Here is a 25,047-nt window from a genome sequence, read left to right as displayed (position 1 = left end):
AGGGTTGGATGATTGGAACGGAGCGTTGGATGATTAGAACGGAGCGTTGGATGATTAGAACGGAGGGTTGGATGATTAGAACGGAGCGTTGGATGATTAGAACGGAGCGTTGGATGATTAGAACGGAGGGTTGGATGATTAGAACGGAGCGTTGGATGATTAGAACGGAGCGTTGGATGATTAGAACGAAGTGTTGGATGATTAGAACGGAGGGTTGGATGATTAGAAAGGAGCGTTGGATGATTAGAATGGAGGGTAATAATGTAGCTTATTCTAAAACAAAAAAGGATATCAGTTTTCTGGGTTGATCTGTTACCCCCCTCTTTTACTGGAAGTGATTTCACCTGAATAAACTAATGCAAAGAAAAAATATTCTTTACAGATCTCTCTATCTCACCAAGCAAATTACCAACATTAAACAATTAAGAAATGACACCTCCAAGGTGTCAATGCACACCTACAATAATAACACAGCATCTAATGATACAGTGGGGGTATATTTTACCTTGAAGCATGCAGCGGTATGCTGACTCAGAGATGGCATAAATGTGTGGAGGCATTTCATGTCTCTTCTTTCCTCTGTACATCTCTATGATGTTATCTGAGTAGATGGGCAAGTTCTTGTAGGGGTTGATGACCACACAGAAAAGACCAGAGTATGTCTGTAATTATAAAACAAAACAAACAAAAACATGAGTGTGGAGCAAAAAATCACTTTTTACAAATACAAAAAGTGTATATAACATAGTTGTTTTTTTTTAATCCAATTTTCATCCAGGACATATTTCAACTCCCTGGAGAACTGTCAGTGGATACAGAGAAGATGTTAATCATCAGTTCCTTTTAGATTTAAAGGGACCTGTGCATTTCTATATTTTTAAATCATCTGCACAGCATCAATCCAACAAGACTTTTAGGAGGTTACATCATTATAAACGGCATGCAACATAGTGACAGACAGAGAACAGACCATCACACAGATTTGAGAAAACTGTGATTAAATGCAGCACTAAAATGGCAACTCTTCTTTTTTTTTCCTTGGAGGAAGGAATGTAACCTTCCTCCACGTGTTTGGGACAGCAAACACATGGAGGAAGGTTCCCCAGTCAGAAGAGATCAAAGTTACATTGTTTGACCTACATACAGAACACCATGTGTGGAGAAACACCAATACTACACATCAACCTGAAAACTCAATCTCTATGGTGAAACACAGTGGTGGCAGCATGATGCTGTAGAGTTGCTTTTCTTCAAAAGTGACAGAGAAGCTGGTCAGGGTTGATATAAAGATGGATGGAGCTAAATACAGGGCATAAAATCTTGATAGAGGCTGCAAAAGATTTGAGACTTGGGTGGAGGTTCACCTTCAAGCAGGACAATAAGCCTCAACATAGAGTCAGAGCTACAATAAAATTGTTTGGATCGAAGCACAGAAAGGCCAAGGCAAAGTTCAGACCTAAATTCATTTGAGAATCTGTGGCACATTTCCAAGCAATGTTTCACGATCCAATCAGACTGAGCTTGAGATATTGCTATTACGCAAAGATGAATGTGTAAGAAATTCAATCTTTAAACGTACAAAGACAAAATTAAGATAAAAAGCTAGATTACAGTTTCAAAGGCACTTAGAGACAAAGACCTCAACTTTGGGAGACATGCCCTGTGATCTAATGAAACGAAAATGAAAGTGTTTGGCTATAAAGAATTCTAGCAATACTAATGGAAACACAAAAGCAACATCTCAAGACATCAACCAAGAAGTTAAAGCTTGGACACAAATGGGTCTCCTAAATGTACAATTACTCTAAGAATAAAGTCAAATGAGTTACAAAGGGGCTTAAATGCAAATAAGTCAATGTTTTGGAGTAGTAGAAGTAATAGTAGTAGTAATAGTAGTAGTAGTAGTTCTAATAAACATTAAAGTATACAAACAAACTCTGAAGAAAGTAAAAAAAAAAACAACTCTAAATTCTCATTATTTTTGGTATTTGGTAAATAGAAACAATTTTAGTAATCCGTACTGACATATAACAGGAAACGTTTAGTCTGATTTATTGTCAAACATTAAGAAATAAAAGGCTGGGTCATTTTCCATGTAAGTAGACATCTGGTTTCAACATATGCATATGCTTCTGCAAGGCACTGTAAGCTTTTTATTTTTTTCATTTTTTTTTACATGGTACTAAAATACAGGTCCTTCTCAAAATATTAGCATATTGTGATAAAGTTCATTATTTTCCATAATGTAATGATGAAAATTTAACATTCATATATTTTAGATTCATTGCACACTAACTGAAATATTTCAGGTCTTTTATTGTCTTAATACGGATGATTGTGGCATACAGCTCATGAAAACCCAAAATTCCTATCTCACAAAATTAGCATATTTCATCCGACCAATAAAAGAAAAGTGTTTTTAATACAAAAAACGACAACCTTCAAATAATCATGTACAGTTATGCACTCAATACTTGGTCGGGAATCCTTTTGCAGAAATGACTGCTTCAATGCGGCGTGGCATGGAGGCAATCAGCCTGTGGCACTGCTGAGGTCTTATGGAGGCCCAGGATGCTTCGATAGCGGCCTTTAGCTCATCCAGAGTGTTGGGTCTTGAGTCTCTCAACGTTCTCTTCACAATATCCCACAGATTCTCCATTGGGGTTCAGGTCAGGAGAGTTGGCAGGCCAATTGAGCACAGCGATACCATGGTCAGTAAACCATTTACCAGTGGTTTTGGCACTGTGAGCAGGTGCCAGGTCGTACAGAAAAATGAAATGTTCATCTCCATAAAGCTTTTCAGCAGATGGAAGCATGAAGTGCTCCAAAATCTCCTGATAGCTAGCTGCATTCACCATGCCCTTGATAAAACACAGTGGACCAACACCAGCAGCTGACACGGCACCCCAGACCATCACTGACTGTGGGTACTTGACACTGGACTTCTGGCATTTTGGCATTTCCTTCTCCCCAGTCTTCCTCCAGACTCTGGCACCTTGATTTCCGAATGACATGCAGAATTTGCTTTCATCCAAAAAAAGTACTTTGGACCACTGAGCAACAGTCCAGTGCTGCTTCTCTGTAGCCCAGGTCAGGCGCTTCTGCCGCTGTTTCTGGTTCAAAAGTGGCTTGACCTGGGGAATGCGGCACCTGTAGCCCATTTCCTGCACACACCTGTGCGCGGTGGCTCTGGATGTTTCTACTCCAGACTCAGTCCACTGCTTCCGCAGGTCCCCCAAGGTCTAGAATCGGCCCTTCTCCACAATCTTCCTCAGGGTCCGGTCACCTCTTCTCGTTGTGCAGCGTTTTCTGCCACACTTTTTCCTTCCCACAGACTTCCCACTGAGGTGCCTTGATACAGCACTCTGGGAACAGCCTATTCGTTCAGAAATTTCTTTCTGTGTCTTACCCTCTTGCTTGAGGGTGTCAATAGTGGCCTTCTGGACAGCAGTCAGGTCGGCAGTCTTACCCATGATTGGGGTTTTGAGTGATGAACCAGGCTGGGAGTTTTAAAGGCCTCAGGAATCTTTTGCAGGTGTTTAGAGTTAACTCGTTGATTCAGATGATTAGGTTCATAGCTCGTTTAGAGACCCTTTTAATTATATGCTAATTTTGTGAGATAGGAATTTTGGGTTTTCATGAGCTGTATGCCAAAATCATCCATATTAAGACAATAAAAGACCTGAAATATTTCAGTTAGTTTGCAATGAATCTAAAATATATGAATGTTAAATTTTCATCATGACATTATGGAAAATAATTAACTTAATCACAATATGCTAATATTTTGAGAAGGACCTGTACAGTAGTAACACTAATATTTAACAATTTAAAAGGTATGCCTTACATGAAACTCTTTACATCAAAGCAATGTATAATTTTACATTTCCCAAGTAATTAAATCTACTTTCAAGACTGAGGTTCTGGAGGACTGAGCAGCCACATATTCAGTAAAGGGGGCACCAGTAAGCAGCTAGCATGCTGCAGCCATTATGTAACAGCTCAGTTAGGCCCCTCAGTCAGCACAGAGCAACTGATGCTTTAGTGCTGATACAGAAAAAAAGGGAGATGGAAAAAAGGAGGTGGTGAGAGAGGTAGGCAGACAGAAAGGAGAAGTACAGAACCAATCCAGCTAACAGAACTCCCAGAGGTCTGATTCGAATGACAGGCAGAGGTGTAACGAACCGTGTGTGGTGTTCTCAGCGATTCTGTAAATTACTACCTACCAAAGAAGAGAGCCTAGAGAAGGAAAGAGGGAGAGACCGAGCAGAAATTCAAGCTCAGCACTCTCTTTTTAATGAAAATGTAATTTGGAGCTGCTTTAAATAGAGTCTATTCTGTTCTCTCTGTTCAACTGTGCAGCATGGAGAGTTTTCACAGCCGGGGTGGCTGCAACTACATTTACTACACCAGCCAGAAGAGCATTCAACCAACTCAACACTGCCTGCCAACCAGCTATGCCTTGCTTAGCCCAGGAAAGAGAAGGTGAAATTTCCACAGTGAAATCAGATCCACGGGAGGGGATGCTGTGACCTGGTAACAGCTGAGCAACACACAAGTAACAGCAGGCACAACAGCCAAGCCCATCTGCCGTCTCTGATCACGCAGTCAGCGTGCCAAAATTAAAGGAACATTCCCCATAAAGACGACGCTATGGCTGCAGAAGCCGCCACTGTGGCATTGATCTATTTGCAGCACACAAGACTTTGACCGTTCCCTTGAGACTGCGCTCCACCGGTTTCATAACAAAGCTAACAAATGTTCAGACCTCATATCTTAAATATACCAACAACTCTGAGATGCATGACATCAAATGATTGCACCAGAAACAGGACAATTTCAGCATTTTTAAATATATTTTACAAGAACATTGGTGACATATAGTTTGAATGTTAGCAGTACAGAGACAAAAACTGTGGTAGTGTGTTGCATCATATTGAACATTTTGTAGAAATAACTCATATTTGGCTTTAATATATACACTGCCCTGCAAAAGTGTTAATATTCAGCCCCCTGAGCCAATAATTTGGAGAACCAAATCATGCTGCTCATCTGATTAATGCTCTCTTTGTCCAGCTTGTAAATGTAGATTAGTAGATTTGGATGTATACCACAATTGTTCCATTTTCCAATGATTGACTGAACAGTACTTCAAAGCTTGGGATGTTGTTTTGTACTTCTCTATAACCTTCTCTCTGACCTGTCTGCTGGGTCCCTTGGTCTTCCTGATGTTTTATCACTAATGTTCTCTAACAAACATCTGAGGCCTTCACAGAACAGCTGCATTTATACTGAGATTAAATTATACCCAGGTGGACTCTACTTACCGATTAGGTGACTTCTTATGGCATCCTGTTGCAATGGATTTTATTTAGATGTATCAAAATAAAGACTGCTGAATACAAACACATGTCAATAATTATGTTTTTAAAAAGTTTAAATAATGTAATCCTTTTTGTCCATTTCACTATTATGTACTACTTCATTTTGGTCTATCACATAATGTATCAATTAGACAATTGAAGCTAGTGATATTAGCAAACATAACCACAGTAATATAACAAACCGTGGCAACGTTTTAGAGATATCAATATGTTTGTAAGGCACTAAAATGTGATAATAAAATGGCTTTTTTATTTTTATTTTCTATGCAGCTTTACCTGCTGTCATTCACTGCGTAAAAACCTCAATTTTTGTGATTTTGTTTTTTGCAAAAAGTAACTACTGATCCCTCTTCAAATCTGTCTAGGGATTTTTTATACACTTCCAATTGAATTTACATTAAGAAGCAGGATGTTTATTTCATTTCAGCAGAAGTTAAATTTTTTGGAGATACAAGGTTTCTGTCCATGTGAGGGACGTTTTGTTGCCTCACACTAAACAATAAATGAAAAGCCATGGAAAGCAAGAGTGCGGATACATGCCAAGAAACAAAGCCGTGTATGTTAATAATGTTTTGTCAGATCAGTGAGTCAAACACTGGATAAGCAGAAGGAGTGGGAACAGCTATAGAGCTGATGGAGATAGAAGAGAGACTGAGCCACATTAGGATCGAAGTGGGCGTCAGGAAGCAGATAGACAGACAGTCCTATTGCTATGGAGAAATGCTGAGGTTTTCTGACAGCTGAGGCTTATCTGACAAGACAAAGGCCTGCTTGTAGCACCACTCGAGTGCAGTTAGCCAGCATGTAGCACTCCAGGGACCTGTGACTCACTACCTTACAGATAGAGAGCTCGCCCAACGACTTGACTGACTTCACATCTATAAACAGAGACCAGAAGCAGACTAGAATGCTGCATAGGGTAGAAAACTGATAATGCTAATAGGATAACTAGGAAAAAAGGTGGGTGCAATAGCCATGGAGTGGTATTTAAGACATACCAAGGTTTAAAAAATATATGGTTTGAAAATGTTCCAAACGTTTCAAGTCCTTTTCATGTAATGCAAGACAAAGTGCCAGACCAACTGAGTTTTTACCCGTATGTACGAAGAAAAGTCAAGCAGGGTTGATTCTCCCCGCTTATTCCTGCACACTGCCAGTCAGCAAGCTAAAAGAAAGCTACTACATTGTCCCTCTTTCACAAGAAATAAAAATCTGACTGCTTGGAAATAGATATGGCCAGGTTACCATTTTAAATTATACCACGGTTTAAAAAAGTTAAAGGTTCAAAACTGATTACATTTTCAACGATATCCTTCCTATGGGTTAAAATCCTTTTAAAAGCCACAAAAAGTGCCAAAATAACCCGAGTTTTCTGTGGTCACGTGGAGCCTGGAACAAAAGTGCTGCCCCTCACCCACCTCTTGCTGCCCTTCAGCTGGCTGAATAAGGCCTACTACACCTTTCCCTTTTTTACAAGAAAGACAAATTTAGCATTTTTTATATTATAGTTAAAAACTAAAGGAGCACTTCTTATCACTCTTGTTACAGTAAGGCTGTTTTGAAACAACCGCTGGGTGGCAATTGTGTTAAGCAGAAGTATGCAGGCTGGTTATATTAGCAGATAACCTGACTAATTATCAGCCTAATACGCAGTTAGAGGAGAAGAATGGCAAAATTATCTTTATTCAGTTTTATTGTAGCTTAAGTTTATGAATCAAATACAAAAAACAGTAACATGTTATAGATATTATTATCAATAACTGTAAGAATCAATGTGCAATTTTAGCAGGAGTAAAAGTAACTGTTGCTTTTTGTTTTCAACTCAAAGTGCTAAAATCTTTCTTTTTCCACATTATTTGGTTAATTCTGTTTTGCTAACAGCATTGAAGCCATGGTATTTTTACTCTGATTTTTTTCATGCTTCGAGAGTCTCTTTCCAGCCCAATATTTCCAGGTATGAAAAACATTGACAGTGAACAAATATATATAAACTTCATATTGTTTTGAAATTGCAGTTGGCAAACTATAAAGAGCAGAAAGGCAAAAGCTATAATATACTAAGTGTTAAGAAATCGCTATTACATGTAGAGAGTGCCTAGTATATATGTGTGCTTCTGTCAATGTATCAATATATGAAAAACTAAATAGAAACTGTAGATAACATTATTATCATTGTAATAATCAATATGTTATAGTATTTTAATAACAGCAACACCATTTTGGTTTGAAATAATAACAGTTAGATCACGTTATCAATGTTTTGTTTAAAGGTTTTTTGTTAACACACCGACACCATGAAAATCTATTTTTACTCAATGTCCCAATATTGTGAAAACGTCATCCTGGCCAATAGCTGGTGCCGTAATACAGACCAAAAGCAGGATTTAATATTTGTTCACGTCTCATGAAATTTCCTGAGTTACAGAAAACAAAAGCACGGGACAAGATGTCACTACGGATCACAGGTGGGCTATCACTTAGAGTGATTAATAGAAAAGAAAATAAACCTTAGTAAAATAAACCATCTTCACCGTGATTAGAGCATGATTCAGAAAAATACATTTCTCCAATAACCCCAAAAAACAGCACACCCTGCGGGGGCCATTATATTATGCCTACAGAGGTGTTGGGGGGGTAAATGTTCTGGAAAGTGTTAGGAACAGCAGAGGGGGGCTGTTTTCTATGACTGAGCTGAAAGGGGAAGATTCTCTTCCTGACAGAAACCTAACACAGCCAGACACATGTTTTCAATTTCTTTTCGGCAAGGGGACAATTAACAAGCTCCAAAACCAATTTCAACCTGGTTTACAGGAGAACTGACGAGGAGGTTTCTGGAATGAGATCAAATTTAAATCGTATGGAAAAATTAACTTACTTCTGTATATTCCTGACTATTTTTTTGTTTATGTTATCAGCAGTGTCCCATGAAAACATCCAAATAGTTCCTGACTTCTTAAGGAAATCAGCTGGAATCTTTTGTCCTGCAGAAGGACAACAGCAAGTGCAACAGTCGGCCTTGCAGTGCCCGAATCAGAGTCTCTGAGGTGATAGCCCACATTCTATTTCTGGAAAACATGCCACTAAATGGGTCGACATCACAAGCAGAACATCACAGAGAACCTTCAGCTCTACTGAAATAAGATCATGGGGACAGAGCAGTGTAAAAACAGTATAAACTTTGACCATTAAAAAATAAGTATCATTTTAATGAGGTTTTGTTCAGATTCAGATTCAAAGAACACGTTTGAGAAAACACAAAAACATACAGTGTCTTGCAAAGTACTCATATTTCTATAATTATAAAAGAGAAGGTAACAATATATGGGCAGCAGGAGATTGGAGGTTTTATGGTGGATGCGAGCTTTGTCAGTCATTCTATGAGGAAGTCTGTACTTATTGAATGCCCTTTCTAAAATTACTTCTACAAAAATAATATCCTAAATTAACAAGAATCCACAAGACAGATGACCAAAACTGGTCAAATTCCACAAGAACATACACAGATTATTACCTTTTAAAATAGACCATGAATAAAAAATCTAATTAGGGATCTCCAGGAAAAAGTGTCCCAAATCACAATTTTTTAAAAAGCCTTCAGGCTTAAACACTCACATATATGAGTCCAGAGTAGTAGCGGTCCTTCAGGTTGTGCAGCACTGATGCCTCATTCAGGCAGGTGAGCTCAGCCATGTCCTCCACCTTGCTAAACTTGGGTGGGTTCATCTTCTGAATGTCATCCTTGTTGATCACCACCTTCTTGCCATTCTCTGCCAGCTCCACCAGCACTTCCTCACCGCGCTCCTCCCGGATACCCGCCGCCTCAAAGCCGTGGCGTTCCGAGGGGACCCACACCAGCTTCTTGGCCATCCAGTCAGCCTGTGTGGCCGGGTTGTACACAACGGCCCGGTCAACAAACAGGTACCGCTCCGGGTCCTCTTGCCCACTTCGATGGGACATCTTCCCTGGGATTTACCAGTACAATGTAGACACCTGTAAAAGGCAGAGGGGGCGGAGTTATTATTATTGATGCTACAACTAAGATTAACTTTATTTTACTGCTATTCAGAATTATACAACTATACATGTTGCAATGGATAAAGTAGGGCGAATTATATATCACCATCCACAATTATTGGTGCCACTTATAAATATGTATAAAAAGTCTTAAAATAAATCCATCTTTTGTTGTTACTGCAACAAAAGATGGATTTATTAAGTGTTTAGGACTCTTTCTTTTATAATCCATTACTTCTACTTTTCTCATGGGAATAGATAGATAGATAGATAGATAGATAGATAGATAGATAGATAGATAGATAGATAGATAGATAGATAGATAGATAGATAGATAGATAGATAGATAGATAGATAGATAGATAGATAGATAGATAGATAGATAGATAGATAGATAGATAGATAGATAGATAGATAGATAGATAGATAGATAGATAGATATTTTAAATAATTAAAATGATTGTTTTAATAATAATTAATAATTAAAAAGTTTAAAACAACCGGAACACCTTTGACAAATAGGCTGAATAGTGACCTAAGTTTATCCAGCCAGTGTGTACAGTAAGGAGAATGGTAACAGAGGTTAAAAAAATCTCTGAACCTCTCTGTCCTACCATCACAAATGTAAATATGTGGAGTTTGTTTCGTACAGATAAGATGGAACACCCAGCTTTTTTACCAGCACTTATTCCAGGTGGACGAATAAGAGATGAATATGTTGAAAAAGAACCATAGTGAAAGATGTGGGGATATATCTCTAAACTTTTAAGACGTTTTGTTTTACCATGATGTGAAAGACAGTTTACAATGACAACTCTTAAATCATTCTTTGTTTCCAGGTATTTCTGAAACCTTGTTTAACTCCAGAGCTGTGTAGCACTGACTGCTCTCTCTCGCTCTCACATACTGTGTGAATGATGATCGACCAAGAAACAAACGCTTTTTAAGGGCCCTGCATTGCTACAATAAATGAATGGATAACTTCACAATCTAACACAGAAGTGCAAACCTGAGCTTTTTCTTTTCAAATTATTAACTTGGACACCACTGAGTTATTTATTTTAAAATGACTGAAATGAAAAGAAAAACTAAATATATTTTTATGTAATTCACATGGCATTTTGAGGTGTGCAAAAAAGAAAAGCTATAATTTACTGGTAAAGGAGTAAATGAGATATTTGGTAGTTTGTTTGTTTTTTTTTTCCATTTTATTCATGTTTACCTCTCTCCTATAACCTGCAGGATTTTACTTTATTTATACATTTTTCTAGAAGAGACAGCTCTGCAACTTTGGATTATTTTTGAAGAAGTAATCCATCCATCCATCCATTTTCTAGATCCACTTATTCCGTACAGGGTCGAACGGGAGCTGGTGCCTATCTCCAGCGGTCTACAGGCGAGAAGCAGGATACACCTTGGACAGGTCGCTAGTCCATTGCAAGGCAACACAGAGACACACAGGTCAAACAACCCACACCCATTCATACCTAAGGGCAATTTAGAGAGATAACCTAACCATCGGGTTTTTTGACTGTGGGAGGAAGCCAGAGTACCCAGAGAGAACCAACGCATGCACGAGAAGAACATGCAAACTCCATGCAGAACGATCTTAGCCCGGGATTCGAAACCAGGGACGTCCCAGAACCCAGGACCTTCAGCTGGATGAATTAAAACAGTTCAATTTATCCAGCTGGATAAATTGAACTGTTTTAGCAATAACATAGAACCCAGCAAAAATTGGTATTGGCATGTCAGAGCTTTACAAAATCGTGATCGGAAATCAGCCACAGAATGCTTGATCAGTGCATCTCTTGCCGCCATCTTTGTTTCCATTTAGTCACTTTGCTCTTTAGCAGGTATTTTCTCTCTCATTATAGTCAGCCTTAATGTCCTCTCTGACATTTTGTCTGTCGTCCAGTGTCTCATGTTCTATTTATTCATACTTTTTTTCTATTCCATAACATTCAAAACTCTTTTCTTTGTCACATTAGTTGATTTATCCCTCATTTTGGAATAAATACTAGTCCTCTGACTTTTTGAGATCCTGGTCTTATTCTAAATAGGTAAATTGGGTATTAAATGTCCATGACACATCCCGTTGTGTGCAGTTCTTGCCTTCTTCCTGATGTAATGCCACCAAAGACACAGGACGGGGTGGGTAAGGAATGCAGCTTTCAAATCCAGATGAAAACTTTTTATGGCAGGTTTTGGTCTGAGGCTGAGTTATTGGATCGGCCTGCCCAATAGCAATGCGCATACTGCGTAGGCTAGACGCTTATGCATTAGATCATACGGGAAGCCGTGGCGTCGTGGATGGCACACATATCCAGCCCCTCTCCTCCTCCTCCTGGAGACTTCACCGCGTAGTAAATTGTCCCCTTCAGGCCCATAATGCCGTCATTCGGCTAATAAAAGTTGCTGCTCGCATACGGTGCTCTATCTGCAGTAATAAACCTGCGCCACAGCTATAACGAGCTAACGCAAAATAGGTGACAGGAATGTGCAATACACCGTAGATAAAAAGGAAAAATGTGTATGAAATGTGTCGTTAAAAGTGAACTAACAACGCAGTTTGGATATTTTTCGTTATGTTTAGCCCTAGCGAACCTGTTAATTATACCAATTAAGCTACCAGTAGGCAAGTAAAGCACTGCTACTATTACACTGTTACAATGTTATCACTGTTACCCCGTTAACAATTACATGAGTGAAGCAGCCCTGTGTGACGTGTTTTAACTACAGCCGCTAGAATCCGGGTTTAAACTGAACCATAGAATAAACAGTAACATAATGAAGTTTCTCGAAGCAGCTCCTCTCCCTGCTGGAGACCGACTGGTCGTGGTGGTCCGCTCACCACGCGCACCATCATCCCTAACCTGCCCGCGCGCCACACAAGCACAAACTTACCTGTTGTTTGTCAGCGACTCAGCGGTCAGATGGACGTAGCCGTCGTATGCAGCAGCAGCAGCAGCAGCTAACAGCTCCACACCTCTGAGATGCAGGCATGTATTTTTGGGTTGTGAGGGCGCACCACAGGCTCAGAGAGCTGCCTCTGAAGTAGGAGCCTCCCCTCTCCAAACCGGAGCAGACCTGACCGCTGCTGCTCCCGCCTACGACGGACCGAGCGCACCTAGATACACTTCACCCAGATCAATACGCCAGCACTAGGACGCTGTGTCCGCCCACTCACTAGAGGACAGGGGATCATTGTAAATATACCAGATGAAGTCCGCTCCTACGTATACCTAAACATTGAAAAAAATGAAACATTTTTGTTGGGACCTTGTTGTTAAAGTCTAGCGCACAAATATCTATGCACTGCGCACGCTCCCTGGATGTACCCTCGGAACAATTGGGCTCTCAGCTTGCGGTGCTCCTCTTCATTTATCATTGGCTGTAAAAACACAAAGACTTAATTTGCTGGGAACAAACGATATGAATATTTCAAACCTCTTACAACTGTTGCTTTGCTCCAGTGGCGGTTCAGCCATGAAACGCGCCCTCGGCCAGTTCCTTACGGTGGGTCACATGATGTTTGCTAGTAAATTCTATATTGGATTTCTAATGGGACTCCAGGGTTTCTACATATTTTTCAAGTCAAAATTGCAAACTTTTCCAGACTCAAATTTCCAGAGTTTTCAGTGTAGATGAACGGATGATGGATGAATGGACGAAGATGGGAAAATTAACGAACAGATAAATGGGCGGATAGTAAATTAAAGGAATGGGTTGTAGACGGACAGGCGGGTGGATCAATGGACAAAAAGACGGAAAGACAGAGATACGAATGGACAAATGGATGGACAGCTGTGTGGACAACCAGACAAACTAACTGATGGATGGATATCCAGCCTGAACGATCGGGATGGACAATGGACAAACGGGAGGATGGATAGATGATGGACAACAAACAAAAAGATCTAAAAGAGATGGATAAATTGTTGGACGATAGACAAATGGATAGATGGACGAACAAATAAATACATGGACAAACAGATGAATAAACGGCAGGATAATTGACTGGTTTGGATGGATGGATGGATGGATGGATGGATGGATGGATGGATGGATGGATGGATGGATGGCCAAACAACTGGACAATGGACAAGCAGATAAACTGAGAAATAATCAGTTTGAGAAACAAATAGACGGAAAGGTGAATGAATAATTGGACGGAAAAATGAATGGATGGGCAGATGGATAAAAGGATGGATGGGTGGGTGGATGGATGGATAAAACATTTACACAAAAAGTTATGATTTCCAAACTCTTATTGCATTAATAAAAGGTAACAGTCTATACAGACAACTGAAAATGTATATAGCATTGCCTTACTGTGAATAATTATGGTTTTGAAAAGAATTGAGCAACTTGTATGTATTTCACAGCATTTGTCATTATGTTAATTAAAGCTGTAATTCCTGAGAACAGCAGTCTGTTTCGCAAAAACAGAGCCACCTAACCTTTGACTTTGGTAAATAAATACTTAAGAAAAGGGCTGCATGGTGACAGGAAATTAGATTGTAATATTACTCCAACACGCCATGACCTTTAGCATCATCTGTGGCAGGTGTGGAGCCTCCACAGCACTGAGGCTCCATCCAAAAGACCAAATTTCTTATTGGCATGCAAACTGTGCATTCATGACAGCTGTAAGAAACCAACAAAATACTGACTTCCAAACAAATCTTTGCATTATTCATATTGCAATAAGGATGTATTGTGCAGCCCTTTGTTGCACTGTTAAAAAAAAAACCTCTATATGTAGTATCAGCTTCTCTTTTTAGCTTGAGCAATCATCAGTGCTCACATGAGGATGCTAATGTTTGCTGCCCAAACAGAGACCGAAATCGGCCGGTCCAGAACATCTAAATTGACAGATCTGGCCCAGGGCTTAAAATGCTGTGCTCTGCTCTGTGGACTTTTCTGAAATTATGTCCAACTAATCTTACACGTATTTAGACATTTTTAAAGAAGTACATCCATAAATGATAATAAAAACATTTTAATGTAAATCAGAGTGAGGTGGTACCATTGCTTTATGCATCATAAAGTCAGAAATCAAGTCATCGGCATTCATTACGTAATTGCAGACACCCCTACGTCTTCTACGTTTTCAATTGTAGGGTCAAATTTTAGAAAAAACAAATCTCAATACCCAAATCATATGACTTGTTTAGAAAACGTAAAAGTCATTAAACTTAGATTTACAAGTGATTCAATTCAAAAACTTTTGCAGATTTGACATGTAAGCCCAAGCTTTTTAGGACACTAACCCTCCATGGCCATGATTGTAAAATACAGGTCCTTCTCAAAAAATTAGCATATTGTGATAAAGTTCATTATTTTCCATAATGTCATGATGAAAATTTAACATTCATATATTTTAGATTCATTGCACACTAACTGAAATATTTCAGGTCTTTTATTGTCTTAATACGGATGATTTTGGCATACAGCTCATGAAAACCCAAAATTCCTATCTCACAAAATTAGCATATCATTAAAAGTGTCTCTAAACGAGCTATGAACCTAATCATCTGAATCAACGAGTTAACTCTAAACACCTGCAAAAGATTCCTGAGGCCTTTAAACCTCCCAGCCTGGTTCATCACTCAAAACCCCAATCATGGGTAAGACTGCCGACCTGACTGCTGTCCAGAAGGCCACTATTGACACCCTCAAGCAAGAGGGTAAGACACAGAAAGAAATTTCTGAACGAATAGGCTGTTCCCAGAGTGCTGTATCAAGGCACCTCAATGGGAAGTCTGTGGGAAGGAAAAAGTGTGGCAGAAAACGCTGCACAACGAGAAGAGGTGACCGGACCCTGAGGAAGATTGTGGAGAAGGGCCGATTCCAGACCTTGGGGGACCTGCGGAAGCAGTGGACTGAGTCTGGAGTAGAAACATCCAGAGCCACCGTGCACAGGCGTGTGCAGGAAATGGGCTGCAGGTGCCGCATTCCCCAGACCTGGGCTACAGAGAAGCAGCACTGGACTGTTGCTCAGTGGTCCAAAGTACTTTTTTCGGATGAAAGCAAATTCTGCATGTCATTCGGAAATCAAGGTGCCAGAGTCTGGAGGAAGACTGGGGAGAAGGAAATGCCAAAATGCCAGAAGTCCAGTGTCAAGTACCCACAGTCAGTGATGGTCTGGGTGTCGTGTCAGCTGCTGGTGTTGGTCCACTGTGTTTTATCAAGGGCAGGGTCAATGCAGCTAGCTATCAGGAGATTTTGGAGCACTTCATGCTTCCATCTGCTGAAAAGCTTTATGGAGATGAAGATTTCATTTTTCAGCACGACCTGGCACCTGCTCACAGTGCCAAAACCACTGGTAAATGGTTTACTGACCATGGTATCACTGTGCTCAATTGGCCTGCCAACTCTCCTGACCTGAACCCCATAGAGAATCTGTGGGATATTGTGAAGAGAACGTTGAGAGACTCAAGACCCAACACTCTGGATGAGCTAAAGGCCGCTATCGAAGCATCCTGGGCCTCCATAAGACCTCAGCAGTGCCACAGGCTGATTGCCTCCATGCCACGCTGCATTGAAGCAGTCATTTCTGCAAAAGGATTCCCGACCAAGTATTGAGTGCATAACTGTACATGATTATTTGAAGGTTGACGTTTTTTGTATTAAAAACACTTTTCTTTTATTGGTCGGATGAAATATGCTAATTTTGTGAGATAGGAATTTTGGGTTTTCATGAGCTGTATGCCAAAATCATCCATATTAAGACAATAAAAGACCTGAAATATTTCAGTTAGTGTGCAATGAATCTAAAATATATGAATGTTAAATTTTCATTACATTATAGAAAATAATGAACTTTATCACAATATGCTAATTTTTTGAGAAGGACCTGTAGGTTGCTTTCAGACAGAAGGAGGTATGCACTCTGCTTTACAGCAAGTTAAAATCAAAATCTAAGAAGAGTGCTCAGCAGGGCCCAAATATGTCAGTCAGCAGTTAAGGAGAGTAAGATTTTAAGAGTATATAATAACCGATAATTGGTCCTGTTCTCTTCTGTTTGTATCTGGATGATCTTTCTGTCAAGTTAAATGAATGTAAGACTGGTTGCATGGTCAGTAACCTTTGTAGTAATCATTTGATGTATGCTGATGATTTGGTAATTTATTTATAAAACCCATTTCATATGACGATTATCGACTCAATGGGCTAAAAGCAAGCAATACACATCAGGTATCAATTGATATTTGAGGATGATTGACAACTGATTGATGTGGCCACACGACGGACAGACTTTAAAGATTATCACACACCTTCCATATGTATTAATTTGGTAAAATAACAGACTTTGATTGTCTTCATTTTTTCAGAAGGCAGTAGATAAAAATGAAATAGTAAAAGGTTAGAAAGTATTAAAAATTGAGCACTATACTCAGGTACACATCAGGTACTGACAGTGTTAAACACAGCTCAACAGGGGAGGGGGCCACTCTGCTTTGACTGGACATGCAAACACTTGGTAGAAAACTCATTCAAGGAGTAAATGTAGTCTTTCACATTAAATGCTCGAGCCACCCTCAAATCTGCTGCTGCCCTGGGCGGGAAGCCATATCACTTGTTTCAAAAACCGCCACCGATTTGCTCTATAACAAAATCCACATCAAACAAGCACCACTATGCAGTTGTAGAAGTAGAGAATAATACCTAATATGTATCTTAACACTTTTGTCAGAAAAAAAAAAAATGTTTAAAACATTAATGGCCGTAAGGCAAAGCGTCATTCCTTCATTTCTCTGAATGGATGCAGCATCTGAAGCCCAACATAACTCCAACAGGCAGGATTTAGATTTTACTGCAACGTTTTATTACAAATGGAAAAAAGTCATACATGGACAAAGAAAGACCTTATTGTGTAATTAAATAGTCAGCTTGCAAAATGAAGTGTGGAAAACAAGCCGTCAGAATAGTAAAGTTTACATCAGAGAAAGGAGAGGCATTTTGTGTTGTGGTTATGTACATTTTATTATGAGTTTCATTCTTCAGCGCCCTCCTCTCCAGGCTCCTCCACCCTTCTTCCTCCCTCCTCCTGAACCGCCTTTGACTTTCTTCCTCACTCCGCTCGCCTGTTCAGAGTCATCCTCATCCCCATCTCTACCTTTGGGCTTCTTCCTTTTCTCTCCTTGTTCCTTCATTTCCTGAAAGATGTTCCAAAAGCATAGTATAAATATGTAGCATTATCTTCACACATCCTAAAGGGAGCGTAGGAACCCCTTAATGAACATCACTGAGTGCCGTCTTAAAGTAATAGTTTTTGTATTATGTCCAAGTTAACATAAAAAGTTACTGAACATTTTTCTTATATTTAGGACATCCAAATGTGGGGGGAAGAGAACAGATATTAGGGTCTAGAAAACATCTACATCCACAAAAAAAACGTATTCACCCACTTTACATGAATCTCAAAGAATCCTGAAGATGGATGGACAGTCAGAGATGGAAACAACTATAACGATGTTCATCAACCTGGCATGACATAATTCAGCAGCCGGTTCTGCTCAGAGTTTCCACACAGATAACCTGCCTGACTGATGAAGGTCCCAAGTATAAAAAATCAGATTCCCTGAAGATGAGCTCACCTCATTTTCCTCCTGTGGTTCATCACAGTTAGTTTTTTTTTCGTCTTGGAAGTTTGTTTCTAGAATCATCATCTTGCATACCCCGCTACAGCTACAAGTGCCCATAATGCCTCCACCTATTTGCTTAAGTTATTAAGAAAAGGGCTGTAGGGAAATAACCCATTTCAATTTTTTATAGCTTGTTAAAATATTGGTTTAATCATTATTTCATTATTTAAGTAAACTGATAGCAACTAATGAGAACTTCTTTATTTCAATTAATGTTAACTAACATTTGAAGGAAGAATTGTTTTAACATGAAGCTATTCTACCCTTTTATTCATCACTCAAAAATATTCGGTCAATATATATTATTGTTGCACCTATGCATCGATTAAAGGGATACCATTAAAAATTTAAATCAGATTGAATAAAATTCTGCAGGTTGGAGCATTAAAATGAAATGGAGCCTAGAAGACATCAGAGGCACAGCACTCATGACAGAACATTGGCAAGCCACAGCTCAACCCAGGTTTACATGTTTGTGGCAACATCTGAGAGTGAGCATCCTTTGAGGGGTACTTACCAGCCTGGCAAATCTCTGAGCCTCGCTCACCCTCTCCACCAGCATCATCACCTCCTCCTCTTGTGTAGGAAATGCAGGGAGTTTCTTCCCGATCAAACTTTCGATTCGCTGGAAAAGCTCCACGTCATACCTTCAGGATCAGAGATGGCAAGACAAGGTAAATACTTGATTGGAACGGAGTTAACAACGTGAAAAGAAACCTGAATGCACAGCTAAAATAAATAAAAAAGCTTTTCTTACTGTGTCACAAAAGTTATGGATTTCCCAGCCCGCCCTGCTCTGGCTGTTCGCCCAACTCTATGGATGTAATCCTGTGAGGACAGACAGGTAACGAGAACCCTTATAATTTTATCAGAGAAGCAAATCTTTGGATAACTACAGCAAAATCAACCCTGTCGTACCTTTGAATGTGTGGGGATGTCGTAGTTGATGACACAGTCAACATGAGGGATGTCCAGACCTCTAGACGCCACATCAGTTGCCAGGAGCACAGAACGAGACTTGGATTTGAACTTGTTAAGAGCTCCAAGACGTTTATTCTGACCAAAAGAGAGGAGAGAGATGACTTAGCAAGCTGATCCGTTTTAGAGACCAATGTTTCAGAATTTTCAGTCCAATAGGACAAAGCAAAGTGAGGTCTACCTGACTCATCTGTCCGTGAAGAGGGATGGCAGTTATACCCAGATTCCTCAACATCAGCGCCACCCGCTGGGCATTGTTACATGTGCTGCAAAAAATCATGAAGGAGTTCCCGGCCAGCTCGTTCAGGATGGACACCAGGTAACAGTCCTGCAGCAGCATAGACAATTTTTACACGCCAACGAACAAAAGCCCAGACATGAGACTACAGTAGATAACATACAAGATCACATCATATAACCCCCTACCTTGTACTTGGAAGGGATAAAGACGTAGTATTGCTGCAGCTTGTCTACTGTGGAATATTTTGTGGATACAGCACACTTTACAGAATCTTTCAGAGCTGCTCTTTGGAGTTTCTGGACCTGTCAGTGAAGGCAACACAACATCTGAGCCCGGAAACCCATACTGGCCCCGAAAGCACCACACCATCTGGAATTTCACTAAAAGTGTTTGCCTACCTTTTTGGTCATGGTGGCAGAGAACAAGAAGGTCCGTCTGTCTCTGGGAATAACTTTCAGGATCTTGTCCACCTAAAAAAAAAAACAAATATATATATATATTTTAATGGGTGAACAGCCAAGGTGATAGATATGTGACTGCAAATCTACACTATTTAATTCATATTTCAGAGGTGACATAATGTATCCATGCTCCTCTGGTGTTTAATTTTATAGCAAGTTCATCTAATGTGTAGTTTTATTTTTACAAGCCGAGAGAACACGGTGTAATCCAGTTGTATCGAGTATTCATAAAATCTGGACTTTTTCAAATTTTCTCACATTACAACTACAAACAGCAACATATTTGCGGTTTCGGAAAGGAAACAATACATAGTTTTCACAATATAAATATTTAATGAAATCCAGGTGTGGTATGCATGTGTATTCTACTGAGTCGCTACCTTCTAGAACTACCTTTGCTGCAGCTGAAGGTCTTTAGGGAGTATGAATAGCTCGGGCTCAATCAGATTGGAGAGCGTTGGTGAGCACCTATTTTCAAGTCTTGCAATAAATTATCAGTTGGGTTTATGTCTGGACTTTCACTGAGCCATTCTAACACGTTGCTTTGATACAATTCTGGCTATGTTTCGATTCGTTTTCCTGCTAGGTGATGACCTCTGTCCCAGTCTCAGGTTTACTAACAGATATTCTCCCAGGATTCCTCTGCATTTAGCTCCATCCGTCTTCCATTCTATTCTGACCAGCGCCCTGGTCCCTACTGAAGAAAAATATTATCACCCTAGGGTTTGATGTGTTTAGGGTGATGTGATGTTTTAGCTTTCCTCCAAATGTAGCATGCTGCTTGTAGGACAGAAGGTCAAAGTATAGTCTCATCTGAACAAAGCGCCTCCTACTAGAAGTTTGTGGTGCCTCCTACACTTATGGCAAATTGCAAACAGGACAATAGCTTTACTCCTGCACTTCTTCAACAAAGACTAGATTTGTCAAATGGCTGACTAATAGTTATCCTTTTAACAGTTTCTTCACTCAAGGTGTGGATCTCTGTAGCTCCTCTGGAGTTATCATGGGCCTCTTTGCTGCTTTTCTAATTATGGACCTGTCTGCCAATTGGTTCCACTGGATGTTATTTAGGGGTATCAGAGTAAAAGATGTTAAATACATGTACATGTCACACTATGCAGATTTTTATTTGGAAAAAAATGGATCTTCTTCCTTTAAATTTGTAGTAACGTGAAAAATGTGAAAAGGTCAAAAGAGAGTGAATACTCTCCCGTGAGGACCCACTTCAGTCTCAAAGTCCATGTTGAGGATCCTGTCTGCTTCATCCATGACCAGGAACTTCAGAGCTCGTAGGGAGAAGCCCTTTGTGTTCTCCGTGTGATCGATCAATCGACCAGGAGTGGCTGAAAAACATTGAATCAGCATCATAACTACAAGGGTTACGACTCAGAACAGAAGCAGATAAACAGTGCACTTAATGGCTGATAGATATCTGCACAAAGTTTCTGCCTTTCTTTACGATTAACATGCCTTTTGACCACATCTCTTCAGAAAAAGAACACATCAATATATAAACAATAAACAGAAAAAACAACTATTCCCTTACCTATAACAATATGTGGCTTTTTAGCCAACACCAAGGACTGGGACATCATGTCGATTCCACCAACAATCACAGCTGCAACAGATGTGTGACAAATTACAAACAAGGAGTGTTCACCATCCACAACAAACCAGGTGACCTCTCACAGACACATACCACATTTAACCCCAATGCTGGAGCCCAGAGCCTCAAACTGCTCGGAGATCTGGAAGGCCAGCTCTCTGGTGGGTGTGAGGACGAGCGTGTGGAGCCTCTGAGGTGAAGACAGCAGTGATTGGAGGATAGGCAGAGCGAAAGCGCCAGTCTTCCCTGAACCCGTCTCTGCCAGGCCGATGACATCCCTGCCTGCGGGTCAAAGAGGATACATGGACACAAAGAGAGCTGAGCCACATTACCCTACTGCAGAGAACCAAATACTGTTTCATCTGACACAATATATTGGCTGTTGAGTTTTACTTTTAGGGTGGAACGTACTGAAAGTTTGTTTCAGCTTTAATCAGAAGAAAAACGATTTATTCTTTATTTCATCTTTTTTTAAACCCTGAGCTCAGACTTGCTCATTTCTTGAAGTACAAGGAGGATGCTGAAATGAGGTGGCTGAAGCAGCAGCCTCCAGAGATCTTGTAGTGGAGAAACTTGACATTGCTCACAGCCATCATATTTGCACATCTACTCCACCTCGCCCCTAGCGCCTTCTAGATCATTCTTTCATTTCAGCTTTCGACTGAGAGATCCTCCAGTGCCAGGAATGCAAATTATATCGGCATTGATATCGGTATTGGTCCCATTGGTAAAACTGGCTGGTATTAATAACCAATGTTTATCTCCATCTTGTTGCTGTTTGTGTGTGTGTTTCTGGAGGGGAGGGGGTTGGCCTTGTGGTATTCATTTGGTCATGTTACAGGTATAGTTTTGTAGCGCCGGACTGAGGGATGTTTAACTGAAGCAGAGAAGCCAGTGCACACAGAGGCTGGCTGATCATTCTTGAGGGTATGTGACATCCAAGCAAAAACAGTCACTAACTGCAGCAGCATGCACAGAGCAGACATTGTATCATCCTCCAGTGTATGCCTGATCTATAAAATATGCAACAGCATACTCCGATGCTGATCAGACTGGTCAGAGTTGATGGGAAGATGAGTGGAGGCAAACACATGTAAAAGGATGCAAAAACATTGAGACTCAGGTAGAGATTCATCTTTCAGCAAATAATCCACAACATAGAGCCTGAGATACAGTGGAATAGTTTAGAGCAATGCATATTTGTGTGTTTGAATGGCCTAGTCAAAGTCCAGACCAAAATTCAATTGAATCTGAGTCAACCGAGTAGAAAACTGATGCTGACAGATGCTCTTCGTCCAATCTGTCTTTAAGGTATCTAGCAAAACCTGAAAGGAATGTAGCCCAAAAAACTTATTTACCTAGACATATTTACTCATGGAGGTGCTGAATATAAATGCACATCACACTTTGCAGATGTTTATTCACAATTATGCACTACTATGGGCAGTAACATTACATCACTAGAAACATTTTTTTTATGTGGGAAAAAGGGAACAAGTTCAAGGGTTATGAAAACTTTCATTACTATATTTTTTAACTTGTAAAACCAATATACTAACATCAGGTCAGAAGTTATAGTTTCTAATCAAGCTAAATCTGTCTTGTTTTTCTTACGCTATACGGACTGCTATGTAAAACTACAGTGTATCACAAAAGTGAGTACACCCATCACATTCCTGCAGATATTTAAGTATATGTTTTCATGGGACAATGCTGACAAAATGACACTTTGACACAATGAAAAGTAGTCTGTGTGCAACTTATATAACAGTGTAAATTTATTCTTCCCTCAAAACAACTCAAGATATAGATATTAATGTCTGAACCACCGGCAACAAAAGTGAGTACACCCCTTAATGAAAGTTCCTGAAGTGTCAATATTTTGTGTGGCCACCATTATTTACCAGAGATTCACAGGTTGCCACTGGAATACTTTTCCACTCCTCCATGACCGCATCACGGAGCTGGCGGATATTTGAGACTTTCCGCTCCTCCAACTTACGCTTGAGGATGCGCCAAAGATGTTCTATTGGGTTTAGGTCTGGAGACATGCTTGACCAGTCCATCACCTTTACCCTCAGCCTCTCCAATAAAGCAGTGGTTGTCTTAGAGGTGTGTTTGGGGTCATTATCATGCTGGAATACTGCCATGCGGCCCAGTTTCTGGAGGGAGGGGATCATGCTCTGCTTCAGTATTTCACAGTACATATTGGAGTTCATGTGTCCCTCAATGAAATGTAACTCCCCAACATCTGTTGCACTCATGCAGCCCCAGACCATGGCATTCCCACCACCATGCTTGACAGTAGGCAACACACACTTATCTTTGTACTCTCAACTGATTGCCGCCACACATGCTTGAGACCATCTGAACCAGACAAATTAATTATCAGACCATAGGACATGGTTCCAGCAAACTGTTTGCGGGCTTTCTTGTGGACAGACTTCAGAAGGGGCTTTCTTCTGGGATGACGGCCATGCAGACCAATTTCATGTAGTGTGAAGCGTATGGTCTGAGCACGGACAAGCTGACCCCCCACCTCTTCAATCTCTGCAGCAATGCTGACAGCACTCTTGCACCTATCTTTCAAAGACAGCATTTGGATGTGACGCTGAGCACGTGCACTCAGCTTCTTTGGACGACCAACGCGAGGTCTGTTCTGAGTGGAGCCTGCTCTTTTAAAACGCTGGATGATTTTGGCCACTGTGGTACAGCTCAGTTTCAGGATGTTGGCAATCCTCTTGTAGCCTTGGCCATCTTCATGTAGCGCAACAATTCGTCTTTTCAGATCCTCAGAGTTCTTTGCCATGAGGTGCCATGTTGGAACTTTCAGTGACCAGTATGAGAGAGTGCGAGAGATGTACTACAAAATTAAACACACCTGCTCCCTATGCACAGCTGAGACCTAGTAACACTAACGAGTCACATGACATTTTGGAGGGAAAATGACAAGAATGCTCAATTTGGATGTAGTCTCTTAGGTGTGTACTCACTTTTGTTGCCGGTGGTTCAGACATTAATGGCTGTATCTTTAGTTATTTTGAGGGAAGAATAAATGTACACTTTTATATAAGCTCCACACAGTCTACATTTCATTGTGTCAAAGTGTCAGCGTTGTCCCATGGAAACATATACTTAAAGATCTGCAGGAATGTGAGGGGTGTATGTGGCAGTGAAGGTAAGAGAGGTAACATGTTTCTAACCTTGAAGAGCGACAGGTATAGCTTCCACCTGGATCTTAGTTGGACTCTTCCATCCCAGCTGATCACAGGCCTCACAGAGAACCTCAGTTACACCCTGCAGGAGGCAGATACCGGGTACACTTTTACAAGATGGAAGATGTCTTTTATTCAGCGTTACGAACAGTTTTCAGACAATGACACAGTAAGGATGTCTCAATTGAGGAGCTAATGTTTACATAACGCATTAGCTTGGTTTAGCTAACCGAAAAAAACGTTGTTGCTACCAAATCTTCTCTTATTGTCTGTGTGAGAAGAAACCAACCAGGTCCTTAAAAGTCTTCACTGCCTCCTCGCATCCTCCGTTATTAACCTTTTCTTCATCACAATCACTGCTAGAATCTTTCACACTTTGAGCTGTGTTTTCCTTCGGGCTCCGGTCCTCCATGCTTTCCGTCGCAACGTGTGGTCACCTCCGATGTGCGCAGATGCGGAAACACGTCACGACCCACAGGATGACGGGAAGTTGG

At 40.4% G+C, this 25,047-nt stretch overlaps 2 protein-coding genes across 3 annotated transcripts in view; both read right to left on the bottom strand.

Annotated features, from left to right (window-relative positions):
• The window catches only part of LOC124864239 (myosin-10-like), a 92,859-nt gene extending 79,119 nt beyond the window's left edge, over nt 1-13,740 (bottom strand). The window contains exons 1-3 of one of the 2 annotated variants that reach the window (XM_047358927.1): nt 12,306-13,740; nt 8,997-9,374; nt 506-662 (exon numbers count right to left, since the gene is read on the bottom strand). In XM_047358927.1, coding sequence (XP_047214883.1) covers nt 506-662; nt 8,997-9,341 — 502 coding nt within the window. In that variant the 5' untranslated portion in view covers nt 9,342-9,374; nt 12,306-13,740. The remainder of the gene's footprint in view (nt 1-505; nt 663-8,996; nt 9,375-12,305) is intronic. The other variant, XM_047358928.1, reaches the window with a different exon arrangement.
• Nucleotides 13,741-17,209: 3,469 nt separating this feature from the next.
• On the bottom strand, nt 17,210-25,031 carry LOC124864512 (probable ATP-dependent RNA helicase DDX47). The gene is made up of 12 exons (XM_047359319.1): nt 24,843-25,031; nt 24,542-24,635; nt 21,432-21,620; nt 21,279-21,350; nt 20,957-21,075; nt 19,670-19,741; nt 19,457-19,573; nt 19,212-19,358; nt 18,971-19,108; nt 18,810-18,880; nt 18,570-18,699; nt 17,210-17,563 (listed from the first exon to the last, which is right to left on the bottom strand). The coding sequence occupies exons 1-12, from the start codon at nt 24,963-24,965 to the stop codon at nt 17,408-17,410; spliced, it is 1,428 nt and encodes a 475-aa protein (XP_047215275.1). The 5' UTR covers nt 24,966-25,031; the 3' UTR covers nt 17,210-17,407.
• Between the last annotated feature and the right edge of the window lie 16 nt (nt 25,032-25,047).

The sequence above is a fragment of the Girardinichthys multiradiatus genome, chromosome Y (assembly GCF_021462225.1).
Source record: "Girardinichthys multiradiatus isolate DD_20200921_A chromosome Y, DD_fGirMul_XY1, whole genome shotgun sequence".
NCBI classification, from domain to species: domain Eukaryota; kingdom Metazoa; phylum Chordata; class Actinopteri; order Cyprinodontiformes; family Goodeidae; genus Girardinichthys; species Girardinichthys multiradiatus.
Note: the sequence above shows the minus strand (reverse complement) of the source record. Positions and strands in the feature narration are given on the sequence as shown.

Bases quoted from the DNA above. Each gene is read 5' to 3' on its own strand.
- LOC124864512 (XM_047359319.1), bottom strand. From the start codon at position 24,965: ATGGAGGACCGGAGCCCGAAGGAAAACACAGCTCAAAGTGTGAAAGAT. The intron at 19,574-19,669 runs GTAGGCAAACAC...CTTCACTGACAG, and splicing joins CTGCCACCATGACCAAAAAG to GTCCAGAAACTCCAAAGAGC. The intron at 19,359-19,456 runs GTAGGGGGTTAT...ATGCTGCTGCAG, and splicing joins TTATCCCTTCCAAGTACAAG to GACTGTTACCTGGTGTCCAT.